The sequence below is a fragment of the Condylura cristata genome, unplaced genomic scaffold, assembly GCF_000260355.1.
Source record: "Condylura cristata isolate star-nosed mole 26May11 unplaced genomic scaffold, ConCri1.0 scaffold00011, whole genome shotgun sequence".
Taxonomy (NCBI): Eukaryota; Metazoa; Chordata; class Mammalia; order Eulipotyphla; family Talpidae; genus Condylura; species Condylura cristata.
The window spans coordinates 33,942,913-33,956,295 of NW_004567112.1; the positions used below are offsets into that span (position 1 = coordinate 33,942,913).

General features: G+C 41.4%; 1 protein-coding gene across 11 annotated transcripts in view; it reads left to right on the top strand.

Moving 5' to 3' along the window:
* Window positions 1–13,383, top strand: part of KCNMA1 (potassium channel, calcium activated large conductance subfamily M alpha, member 1) — a 658,697-nt gene that overhangs the window by 527,846 nt on the left and 117,468 nt on the right. For 10 of the 11 annotated variants that reach the window (XM_004680710.2, XM_004680711.2, XM_004680720.2 and 7 more), the window contains exons 17-18: window positions 5,634–5,720; window positions 12,246–12,322. In XM_004680710.2, coding sequence (XP_004680767.1) covers window positions 5,634–5,720; window positions 12,246–12,322 — 164 coding nt within the window. Of the gene's footprint in view, window positions 1–5,633; window positions 5,721–12,245; window positions 12,323–13,383 lie in introns of those variants that run through there. The other variant, XR_001145364.1, reaches the window with a different exon arrangement.

The window sequence follows — 13,383 nt, forward strand, 5'->3', positions numbered from 1 at the left end:
TTCGAACTAAATAAGTCCTCATGTCAATGGTGGTTATTTGAATCTGACCAGCTGGGAGCAATCTTTATGATGCATCTTTGTGTAAGTGAACTAGGCTCAAGTATATCGAAGCATGGAAAACACAACTTTGTCTCTTTATGTAGTCTATAAATAAAAGTGTGTGTGTGTCTAGTTGTGTGGGACTCCAGGCAACACGTATTTTGAAGTCCAGAAGAAATGAAAATTTCTAGAAAGGCAATTAATATTTGATATTTGGACTTTCTGCAGGCTGTGCCCTAACGTAGCCCGTAAATGCAGGGTATACTTGTACTTGCTGAGTGAGGAAGCAATTCACTGAAAATGTTACCCAGTAGCAACAGTAGGTGACCTTCATTGGTCTAAGAGGCCACTTGTCAGTGGTGTGATTCATGTGGGTACAGCATGAACAGAGGTCTTAGATGGTGCTTATTCTCTTGTTCCTGTGAATGAAGTCCCATTAGCTTGCTAGACACAGATATAATTACCATGTTATCAAGTACAAACTATATTCTCATGTGAGTGATACTTTTGTAATTGCTTGGGGAATGGTACATTACACCTACCAAAATTTGAGGGGAGAGGAGAGAAATATGGGAAAAAAAAATGTGTCTATTTGCAATGGATAAGTTTCCTTGAATAGATCCACTTCAGTTGAATTATCAGTTACTGGTTGTCTCCAAAATTACAAACATATATAGTTCATGATGGTGAGAGAAAGAATCATGTTTCAGTTGTCATACCTAGTGATGGAGAAAAGGAATGAATCGTTTCCCTCTATTCAGCTCCAGATCTCTGTCCTGACGAAGGTTCAGTAAGAGACACACACCACAAAATGCGATGCAGTTTGGGAACCTTGAACTCTTCGCTGGAGGGTTCTAGCAGGATACACTCCTGTTGGACAGAGCTCTGCTCAACAGATCCTATACTTAGGGTCACAGAATTCAGCTCTACATGACTGGTGCTTATAATATTGAAATCAATCACTCCAACTCCTTGCTTACCATTTTCCTAGCAACCATGTATATTTTCATATTTCTACGTAATGTGTCTGGGGGATTGTGAGTTCATTTGCCAATCTTCTAGAAGAACTAAGGGCACACCTTTGGTTGGTTTGTCTGATGAGAATTGCAACTTAGTCTTTGAAAAGACAGCCATGATGTCCTTTCTCCTTAGTAGAGAGAAACTGAGTCCATTGGCATGTTTTAGTTTTTACTTCTTTTCATTCAGTAACAGCTGAAAAGTGCCTATTGCAAACAGGGCTCTACACTTGCTACTTTTATTTACAAAAGTAAATAGAATACAATTGTATTCCCCTCCCATGCTTCCCCTCCTCCAACTCAGCTAATAGGTTCCCTATAGAAATACATATGTGTTCCATAGAGTGGTGAGGGAGCCAAGGCTAAGTCTAGATATGAATCTAGTCTGGGAGCAAATGAAAGAGAGCAAGTATCCTTGGGGAAAGGACCACACTAGGCTCTTGTTGCCAGCTGTCACTGAATGTTTGCAATTGAAATTAACAAGGTCATAGAAGAAAGAGGGTTATTTATAGGTTCCTTGAAATGAGAGAAACTCCATTTCTGCCAAGAAGATGTCCCTATTGGAATTCTGCTAATTGATATATGGGCTTTTTCTTAAGAGATTTTCTTGATTCTTTATATGACACATTTTGAAGTTTATCTCTGATAAGCTAGTGAATTAGACAAAATTGGAGCCAGAGACTGATTTAAAGTGATGCACAGGCAGGGAGACTTTTGGCAGCCCTGAGAACAAAACAAACTTAACATGGAATACTCTTTTAAGAGATCAAAGATCGTTGGAAAGATTTGCCTGTTCCCATCGGGAGGTCAATGGCAGATTCGAAGGGTGGTAGGCACTAACAAGTCACTGCTGTCTGGGAGCCTTATCTTTTTATTCTTTCAAAAAGAGGAAGATTAACACTATTTAAACTTTCTATGTTTGGAATGTGAATAGAAGACTTAAAGTCTAAAATATCAAAAAGAGTAGTGTATTTCCTCAAAGAGTCTGTGGAACTTTGTACCCTTATCCGGGGAGTATTATATATCATGGCTCCCCCAAAACCGGGGGCACATGCTTCTTTCTGAAACCCTTAATTACATGAATGAAATCCAGATCTCTTGCCTTCATTTGTCTCAAGAGATGAATTTCTTCTTTTGATTCCCATCCAAAGACTGGCTTAGCTGGATCTGGATAGCCACAGATGATACCGCCTCACACCTCACAAAGAGATGATGTCAACCCTCCCACCCCTTCCCAAGAGAGCAAGAGGACCTCCTGGAATCACACAGTCGGTGATATCCTTGGGGATGCTTTTGCTGCCATAACATTTAATGGAGAAATGCTGTGCTGAGCAACCAAAAGCCAATCCAAATTAGTCCATCTCCACATATTACGCAGGGGTAAATATTTTGCATAGCACACTGAGTAAAATGACCTTTCAGTGAAAACAGGGTGCCTCCTAAGTAGTTTATTATAACACCAAGAACAATATAGAGAACTGTGCTGCTAAATGAGAGTCCCTACCTCTCATTTAGTTGATGGACTCACCTTGCTTACTATTGATAATAACCATGTACTAAGAACGTACTTACGGCAGCACAACATACTTTAATTCTCACAGTGACGCTCTAAGTACTTGAGTATTCGTTTCATTTTCAGATGAGGAAAGTGAGACTAGCTGCAGCCGAGTACCCAAAGCCAGGACATGAACTCATGGGACCTGACCCTTGTATCTGCCTTCTTAATCCCCTGGCAGTGATCTTGAGATTGAGCACAAAAAAGTCTTCCGTTGGTGCCCAGCATCTTTCCCCCTATCATAGTAACTTGACTAAAGCAAGCTTGAAGGCTGTAATAAATTATCTCAGCCTGCCGTCTCTGGAATGACAACCCCCAGTTCTCACTGTAGGCCAATTCTTGTTCACTGTTGATAAAGAACAGAGGAAATAAAAAGAAACTTTTCATTGATAGGAACCTTGCCATCTCTGTATTCCCACCATGACACAGTGGGTTTTGATCACTGAGTGCAATTAATGAAGCACATAATGTAAAAAAGGGAAGTGGGGCTCTGTGCACAGCTTGTTTTGTGCGAAGATGTCACCCAGACATTGATGAGTGTCAAATTTATCCTTTTGAATTGCATTGTTGAAATCATGATAGGATTTTTTTTCACTTAGCTTATTTTACACTCTCATATGAATACATATCAAAATGTAGACTTTTTCAAATTGAAGACATTAGCTCCTCGAGACTCCAGAAGTACACGGAATTTTTCATGTATGCCATTGTATATAATTCTGGATTATACAGTTCTTCACCAGTAACTTGACCTAATATGCACAAGGTACATATGAAAGCTAAGGAAAATTTCATAACTCCATTGAAAATGAAATATACTATTAGCTTATTTTGGAGAACTACATAGTAAAAATAATAGGTAATGTGCATTGAGCCTTCTGTGCCTTTTCTTATGCTGACTTCTAAGAAAGACTATGATTGCTTCCATTCCCATCTTTTAGGTGAGAAAACTGAGTTCTAGGGAGGTTTAGTGTCTTACCCACAGTGAGAGAGCTACTACATGGCAATGTTGCCATTTTGGATCCACTGTGTGGTTATTGGCCAGGACATGTGAGAATGGCCTCCAAGGAAAGGGGCTACAGATGCATGTCAAGTCCAGAGCATTGCCTTTCTAAAACATAGCATTGGATTAGCTTTAAGAAATGAATTCAGGGCTCTCTCTGGTGACATGACGGGTTAAAGCGCAGCACTATGAAACTATCCATAGCCACTGCACTATGGATTCCATCCCTGGCCAGGATACTGACCCACATGGTGCAGCAGACCTCTCCTGCTCACCCGCTGCTCCCCTCAGCAGTACATCTCACCACATTTGCTGGTTCTGTTCCCCACTCTGTCTCTGATGAATCCTCTCACCTCCCCCCACCTCTGGTCTACACCCAGTTCTTGTGTGCATAATTAAAAAAAAAAATCTTAAAAAAAATGAAGTCATTAAAGCTTTTAAGCTCTGACCCTTTGCCCTTCATGACCACGAAAAGTCAGAAGACAATTAAACACAGTAAAGGGGAGGGGAGCTGAGGCTGTCTCTCTCCGCACCCCTGCCCTCTGCTACCTGGCCTCTTAGCCTAACCTGCAGTTTCCTGGCTTTGGAGGGATCCCATTGCTGCCTGCCATTCTAGGACTGAACAGTCAAATCTTTGTGAACTCTGGAGATTATTTGGTGTTAATAATAGCAATAGCACAGGGTTGGTTTCGTTCTTCTGTCAGGTCTTCTTGTGGGTAATGGTGGCTGTTCTTGTGCTGTGACCACAGCCATTATTTTTCAATAGTAATCACTATTTTTGCAGTAGTGATCTGGGCTCTCCCAAGAGAATAGAAGCTCACCTGTGTCCTACATGTATAGCTATGGATGCATCACTCTGTCAGCTACACCACTGTTCTGGAATAGTTTTACCAATAGAAAAAGATTACATGTTAATTACCATCCTCCATTTTGATTGTTTTAGACAACCAAGGACTTCCTTTAGCCTGATTTCAAACATCTATTACCTTGAACCAGCTTGTCAGATCTGTTCTTCTATTACTGCATTTAGAGACCCTAAATTCCTTGTCTGTTAAGCCCAAAGCCTCATCTCAGTCTGTGTAACACACTCCTGTATTCAGCTTTTGATCTGCAGAAAATTAAACTTGTTTCATCCATTTATTAGATTAGGACACATTTATCTCTTCCGTCAGTCCACACACAACTTGGTCAGCTAATCTATTTATTCCACTTTGAAATAGGACAGTGTATATGTAGATTCATATTTCCCAGCAAGGGAAATTTTCTTTTGGGATATGTGTATTTGTTTTATAATTATTATTTGCCTCAATCAGAATATACTAGATACATACCTTATCCAAACACTCCTTTACATTTTTTTGTTTGTTTGAAATAGCAGGTTGGAATCATTATTTCCAACAGCCTGCATTTTTCTTTTTCTCACTGTTTGGGTATGTTTCTATAGAGGCTGCACATGGAATCTACTTCCATGTCCTTATCAGTGTCATGCAGATGTTCTGTTTGCTTCTGCATTGGTTCTGGGTGTCTTGTACCATTCCCCGCAATAATATGTGGTGTGTATACATGTATGTATCCATATGCATATAGGGGTCCCATTAATGCTCTGTCATCTAGTGGAAAATTGGTGTAGCAATAGCTTTATTAATTAGACCAATGACACACAATGATGGCCGTCAATAGCAGTGTCAAAAGGTGGGGTACATTTATTACTTGCTTCAACTCAGAAGCCCATATGATAGCACTATTATATAAACCTGGTCCTAAAATCTAAAACCTTTAATTTCCACAAATGGGAATATGCCAACCTGGAAATTGAGCCGCAGAGCTTTATGGTGGCATTAATTCAATGAAATGTGTAGGGTAGTAAAACCTGGCACTTGACAAAAATCTTTGGGGAAAGCATTAGACTAGTGGGGCCCCTATAACATGAAGAATATGGTATCTATGGCCTTCTAGACTTTATTCAGAAAATAACCTCACAAATGTGTCTTTTTTTTCTTTGTTTTTGTTCACTGAGCAGTATATTAATTAATCCTGGAAACCATCTTAAGATCCAAGAAGGTACTTTAGGATTTTTCATCGCAAGTGATGCCAAAGAAGTTAAAAGGTGAGTGCTTATTTTAACCTACCCTCCCACTCCTGGATATCTTAATCCTTGGAGGTGGGCATGCTTTACAGATTTGGATGACGCTGTCCCCAGAACTTCCTAACAAGTCTATAAGGTGTCAAGTCTCCCCGAAAAAGAGATTGTGCTTTCAAATGGATACCTCTTCATATAGTCAATTTCATGTCTTTGGATGAAAACATAGCATTTTAGAACTACGAGGGCCTCATTATGTGGCTTCATTTTTGCAAAGAAGAAACGGATGCTCAGAAAGCTGAAGTGATTTTTCATAACCCAAAACCCTATGTTTATAAGAGTTTACAGTATAATTGATATGTTATCTAGTCATCTCTACTTAATATTAGCTGGACAAACTTACTGCCGAATTATCATTTTCTATTTTAAGTGTCAAATGGAACCTCAGGTTTTTAATTAACTTCATATGAAGTACTAAACAGATTATATTACTACTTGTGACCTTATAAGAAAATAGTTGAAGTTGTTAGGGTCAGTTCTTCGTCCAGGATTTCTTTGTTTCATCAAAGGAAACTTTTATTCATATCCTTAAACCTAAGTAGCCCAACTAACCATAGGACTCTTTGTAGAAGATCTGGAATATTTTTTTTTAAAGATTTATTTATTTGTGCATACAGAACTGGGGTACAGGCCAGAGGTTCAGGGGCGGCGAGATGCTTCACCAGAGACAGAGTGGGGAGCAGCAGGCGGGTCAGGAGAGGTCTGCCGCGCCATGTGGTCACCTCCAGGGCCGGTGGGGATCGAACTCAGGCAGAAGTGGCTTTAGCTTCTTAGTGCTGTGCTTTAACCCACTGTGCCACCAGGGAGGGCCCCAGATCTGGAATACTTTTTATATTTGATTCTATTCTGGTAATTGTGAAAATTTATGAACAGAAAATATGACACAAGTGTGACAGTCAGCCCAACAATAATATTACAGAAAATGTTTTAAACATGTTAAAGAGGACATTTAATTTAATTGGGACATTCTATAATTATTATGTGAGCCTATTGGTCTTCATTTAAGCCTCAATCCAAGTCAGGTCTGTGCTAGTTGTTCTATATTCTTCATTGCTACTGCTCAAAATAACCTTATCGGGTAAGTCTCTTAAAACACTCAGGACTTTGTTTCTTCATTTATGATAGATAAATATGTTCAAGTCACCACAACACATAAGCAAGTGGTAGAGCCCAGTTTGAGACTGACCTTTCCTTTTTAAAATTCAGTTCTATCAAATGTAATAATACTAGCAAATTCTTAGGTCGCATTTACAAAGGGCCAGTATTGTTCAGGTACTAGGTACCAGGTATTGATGGATTTATTTAGTCCCCTCCCCAGCTTCCTGAGACAGGTCATATTTCCATTTCCTACATGAGGAATACAAGCTCAAGTTGGCTGCCTTACTTGAGTATTAAAGAGTGGATTTAAAAGCCAGAAGTCTAGTTCAGAGTGTACATTGCTCTGCTGAGCACACAAGTAATATTGGTAGCAATTGATGTTTATTAATTTATTAATCCTCATCCACTCTTGCCAAACTAGCTAGATTAGGTATTAAAACTTTTGGAGAAAAAAAATGGCATGGGAAATCAAAAAATCTTTAAAGCTGATCCATTGAATGACTTTATTTCTGCAAATTGGGAAAGAATTGGTATTACTGGGAGAGAAAAACTTCCTTATCCAGTTCATGGGCCCTCACTATTCCTTAGGAGAACCCCAAGAACTGGTCTCATGGAGAAGGAAGTGGGGGTGAGTGGGACTGAAGCTCCCCATGCTTAGGTCTTCTGGAAGGAAATGTCATGCTCATGTCCAGACAGAAGCTGGAAGCAGAATTTTAGCTGCACACACTGGGGGCTGGGGAGCCCAGCGACCCATAGATCACATGTACCCCCAGATGGCATATATAGCATGAAGCTCCCATTTGAGTAATTCTATTTCCTCTTGCATCTCTCACTAATGAATGTCACAAATACCAGGCAGTCCAAAAAACAAATTACCTCTTATATTAGGGAGTGCAATATGTCTCATTTCGGTGCTTTATGGTATTCACAAATACTTGCTGACACAATCAGCTACAACACCAGCCTGTAATTTTCCATGGTGTGTGATGTGTCAGAGCAAATGCTGTCAGTTAGGGGATTTCAAATAGATGAAGACTGCAGAAAACCACAGAAAGGACATTGGAGGTTTGAATGAAACTAAACAAGTTTTGTAAAAATGGAAAAGTAGATAATGATGATCTGGCATTGAGTTTGTACCCTTTGCTGCAAAAAGCAACAAAAGAAGTTAATGGATTCTAGCTCATAGAAACTGACAGATGCTGTTTTAGGGAAAGAGGAGTGGAACTATTCTTAGGCGGTCTTAGAAAGGTTGCTTTGGGATGAACATTCAGGTTCTTGTCTTTCATGCTTTGCCATTGAATATTTTCTTTTATGAAAACCTTGGCACATAATCTTTATTTGATATAATAATCGCAAAGTGGTATGTCTTTAGCTCACTTTGACTTGCAGACATGATTCTTTTGAGTCATAATTAAAAAAAAATGCCATGCTGAGAAAGTTATATACTTTTATTTAGAAATCCTTGTTATAGTTTCTCTTGAGAACATTGAAGAACTAACATTACTAGGCAGAATTCTCATTTATCAAATGCCTATAGATTGTTAGCTTTCTAGACCACTCTGTATTTGGGTGTCAGGGAAAAAGGTGAGCAATAGAGAGAAATTCCTGGTCTTGTGGATTCACATTCCAGGGAGGAGAGAATTGCAGTGGCTTATTCATAATGCAAAGAATTCATGCCACTGGCTCAAGTTCGGTGTAAGTGACAGCTGCTCTGAGTGAGTGATGTTTGAGCACAGACCCAGGTGATAGGAAAGAACTCACCACAGAAAGATCAGAAGGGAAGAGGGCAGGTGGTGGGAACAAGGACGTGTGTTCAGGTAACAGAAGGAAAGAAAGAGTGGGTGGGGGAGTTAAGCAGAGAAAGTCAGGGTAGTAACTGGTGGTTTAAGCCAGAGGACAGAGTCTGGTTTAGATTATTTGAAAGGTCTCTCCAGTTTCAACGTAGAGAATGGGATATAACAGAACAGGTGAGGAGGGCAGGAGACTGTAGATGACTGAGCATTGAGGTGAGAGGTTGGGCTAAACTGGTGAGTGGAGGTAGAGGGAGGTGAAACCAGGTAAGAATATATTTTGGAGAGACCATGTCACTCACTGATGAGCTGAAATGGAAAAGAGAAATCGAGACTACAGCCTGGATTTGAAGCAGATACAATTGAAGAGATGGTGGCCCATCTTCCATAGTGAGGGAGAACTGGAGGAGGAACAAGTTTGGGAGACAGGGAAATAGGAATTCATCTGAGCTGTGTTAAGCTATGATAAGTAGGAGACAGGTAGCAATAGACACCTGGACATGTCACAAAGGCAGTTGCAGCTTAGATTCAGGAGTTCTGGGGAAAGACACAGGCTAGAGCTATAAATTTGGGAGCCATGTCAATGGAAGTCCTGGAAAGAAGCATGTGATACTTTAATGAGAAAAGGGAGAAGTTGTATGAGGGGACTTTATAAAGTTGTTGGCAGAGGGTTAAGGAGAGCCAAATAGAGATGGCAGGAAGGGGCCACTCTCAGCCAGAGCTCAGTGGAATGAGGGAAGGAAGGCTGTCAGAACCCTGGGTGGGCCACCCTCCCCAGTGGGGCAGTGGGTTAAAGCACAGCACTAAGAAGCTAAAGCCACTTCAGCATGAATTCAATCCCTGCCCCGGAGGTGACCTACATAGCGCGGCAGACCTCTCCTGACCAGCCCGCTGCTCCCCTCAGCAGTGTACTTCGACAGTCGTCCTATTCTGCTCCATTGTCTGTCTCTGGTGAATCCTCTCACTGTCCATTTCTGGCCTATAAAGGAGGAACAAATCCCTTCTCTCCACTGGTTCCTCCCACTGGCCAAAAGCAATGAGAATCCAGAGGACAAGGGACCCTACTAGGTGGTGTGCAGGAGCGGATCTGGTCTTCCTGATGATGTGTATGGCAGGACCACCTGGAGGAAAAGAGTGGCATGAGTGGGAGAGTAGGTGGAGAGGCAAACCGGGAGGAGGGTTGAGGTAGGAGGAGAAGGTGTGGAGTAGTTCCTGATGAGTGTGGAAGCCCTCAGAAAGTATGCTGTTGAATGGAAGATCAGCCAGCACAGTGGTACTTCTTCTCCCTGGCCACACGCAGCTGCTCAGGCCTACTGGACAGTCAAGTGGGGCTTTACTAAGTAAGTGTGAAATAGGCAGAAATAGGTGGGTGAAAAGAATGGTGCTTGCTTGAAGTGCTATTTGGAAAAATTCAACTGGGGCTGAAATCCTTTCCAACTCAATTTGGGTGATGTGTTCCCAGTCACCCAAACTGAAACATCCCACCCTTAACCCATTTCACTCATTAGCTTCACCTGTTTGTCCCCTGTGACTTGTTCACTTTCAGAATCCAGCTCTAATTCATGAAGTGATCAGGTTTTATCTTTCAACAGTTTATCCAGACCCATCATTCCATTATCTCTTTAGTAGATTCTTGGACTAGACTACGTGGACTTCTTTTAGCAGAGTGTGACTTGGGGCAGGTTGCTAAATTTCAGTCTTTATTTGTAAAGCAGATATAACAATCATACCTGCTTCAAATGATTGCTTGAGGATCAAATGCATTAATGCTTCAAACAGCATTCAGCTTATTGTCTGTGGCCTATAAATGTTAGCTATTGTTACTATTACCATTATTAGTATGGATAGGAGCATCGAGGATGTAGGAAGAAAAAAAATTGTTTTGTTTTCTCCTTTCCTGTCCTTCCCTTTTCAAGGCACATCACCATTGATTTGGTTCTTAGCCAAGATGTCAGTTCAGGGCAAGCCGTCAGAACCTTTTCTTTGTTTTTTGCAACGTTCATGAAAACTGGCATTTGAAGAAACAGAGACTGAGCTACTAGTGAAGAAAACATTGGATTTGGACTTAGGAGCTCTGGAGCCAGCCAAGTTCCAACACAGGATGACTTTGGGCAGGTCATGACAACCTCCTCATTTTAGATGAGGACATTGTGTTCCAGAGACCTTGGCTGCACAGATCGGCAAAATCTCCCAGATCTGAAAGTCTTATCATTGGTTTTCAACTAGTGTCAATCATAAATGCAATTCCCATGAAAAACATTAAAGGAAACCAGGAATAAAAGAGCCAGGGATAATGTTACATCTTTTAGCCCTGGTTAAGGAAAAAACATGTTTATACCTGCGATGCAGCTTCATGTTGAAAGTGATGAGGCGTTATGCCAACGATTTTGTTAAACACTGTTGAGGAGATTGTAAGGCTAATCCAGTGAACTTTGTGACCTCTCAGTACTGAAAAGACATAGAAATCTAGTACTTTTCTTCTAGACACTGTGTTTTCATAGTCCTTGAATGAACCTATTTCACCTTGTCTAGAATACCTTTGATATAGTCAATGTACGTTGTCACTCCTTATTGACACAAGTTAGGTGAGGTGACCTTCTTGTCTACTGCTTCCTCCGGGTCTCCGACCCATCCCAGCCCTCTGCCCCCCTCATTCCAGTTGTCAGCTGAGCTATGCCTCTAGAGAGAAGGAAACATTTTAGTCCATGTCTTGAGGCCTGAGGGTATGGGAGTCTACCAGTTTTGGAATAAATAGGAGCTCTGAGACCCAGGAATGATTTGACAAAGACCACTGAGCCACAGCTTTTGTTTACCACCCCTGCCTGCTCCCCTGCCTGCACTTTATACTTTAGCTAAAAAGAAAAGGAACTTTCAAAATTGCAAGGTGGGTATTTTTTTTTTAAAGATTTATTTATTTATGCATACAGAATTGGGGTATAGGTCAGAGGTGCAGGGGTGGTGAGAGGCTTCACCAGAGACAGAGCAGTGAGCAGAACAGGCAGATCAAAGAAGTACACTGCTGAGGGGAGCAGCGGGCGGGTCAGGAGAGGTCTGCCGCGCCATGTGGTCACCTTCAGGGCAGGCGGGGATCGAACTCACGGTGTAGTAGCTTTAGTTTCTTAGTGCTGTGCTTTAACCCGCTGCGCCACCAGGGAGGGCCCAAGGTGGGTATTTTTGATGGAGGAAAGTCAACCTTGTGGCTTCTTTAGTGGGTGTTTGACCAGGCTCGCAGAGATGTGTCCCACCTCCCCATGTGGGCCAGGTTGGTGGGCCATGTGTTCTGGTGAGCTGCCTTGAGGCTGACCCTCAAAATCGAAAGACAGGGAAGCAAACTCCACGTGTCACATCAGCAAACATTGCCTCCATTCCTTTTCAACTGCAAGTTTATTCAAAGAAGCACTAACTCAAATCACAGAGTCCTGTGTTTGGAATAAAGGGTCTTGCAACAAACATTTCCGTCTGTAAACGTCTAAACCTTTCAAAAGATTAAAGGAAATTAGTGCTGGCGTGTTTCATTAATTTGGCACCACCATGGAGGAAATGTGGTACTCATTTCATTGGGTGGATTATGAAATGTGTCAGTTTTTCCATTCTCTTTCTCCAGGGCATTTTTTTACTGCAAAGCCTGTCATGATGACATCACAGATCCCAAAAGAATAAAAAAATGCGGCTGCAAAAGGCGTAAGTAGTGTTTCTTTCCCCCCTCTCCCTCCCATCTCTTTCTTTCCCCCCAGTTCATTTCCCTTCTCCTTTTCCTATTAAAGAAACACTAAACATCAAGAGCTTTCTTGAATATGTTTATGTTTCACCCAACAGTTTAAAGAGACATGAAATAAATACCTGTCCTCACTTTATTAGAGCAGAGGATGAAAAATCACCACTCTCAACACCTAGCCCTGAATCTAGGGCCTACTCCCCACTCCTTGACTCTAAAGGGGAGCCTAAGTAGAAGTGGACAGTGGACCATAGTAAGTATGAAATGGATGGACAACTGAGACCCTGGAGGAGAACACATTTTGAAGAGTGATTTCCAGTTGATTGGGGGGCATCAAATGTAAAGATGGCTATATTAACCCTGGGAAGGAAACTGAGTCTAAGGCGTTGGCTTCCCACATTAGAGCTGATCTTGTTTCTATTTGAGATTCCTACAGGTTTTGGTACCAAAGGGCAAACGTTTCAAATGTGATATCCTTAAACTGGCCTAAGAAAAGATCTGCACCATAACTGGTGTTCTTTGTCATTTGTCCCAGGAACCACCACCAGATAATAATCTGGTGGTAGTCCAGATTTGGGTCTGGTGCTTATGGTATAGCCTATCCAAACCCCAGCCTCCCCCAAAGTAGCTTTCCTCTTGAGGAGAATAGGGTAACTCAGGATATTGTGTTGTGAGCTCCCAAGAAACCAGATCTTAAAGTGGGCTTTGCCTTGGGAAGTACATGCCTTTTGCAGTAATTATATTGCATTGCCTAATAGAAAGTGTTTATAGACCTAGCAAAAATGATAATGATGGCTTTGTTCTGATGGTGATTTAGTGTTTGCAAAGCTTCTTATGGTCATTTTCTTTGATCCTTCTGCCACAACCCCATGTGATTTTTATCCCATTGGTGTTATTTGTCCCATTTTACAAAAAGAAGGCATTAAGGCTGAAAGTTTAGTGAGGGATTAGCTTGCTGAGAGTTGCAGACCCAAAAGAAGGGTTTTGGGGGGCTTCCAGAGAAATGGCAAGGTTATAAGTCACTTCT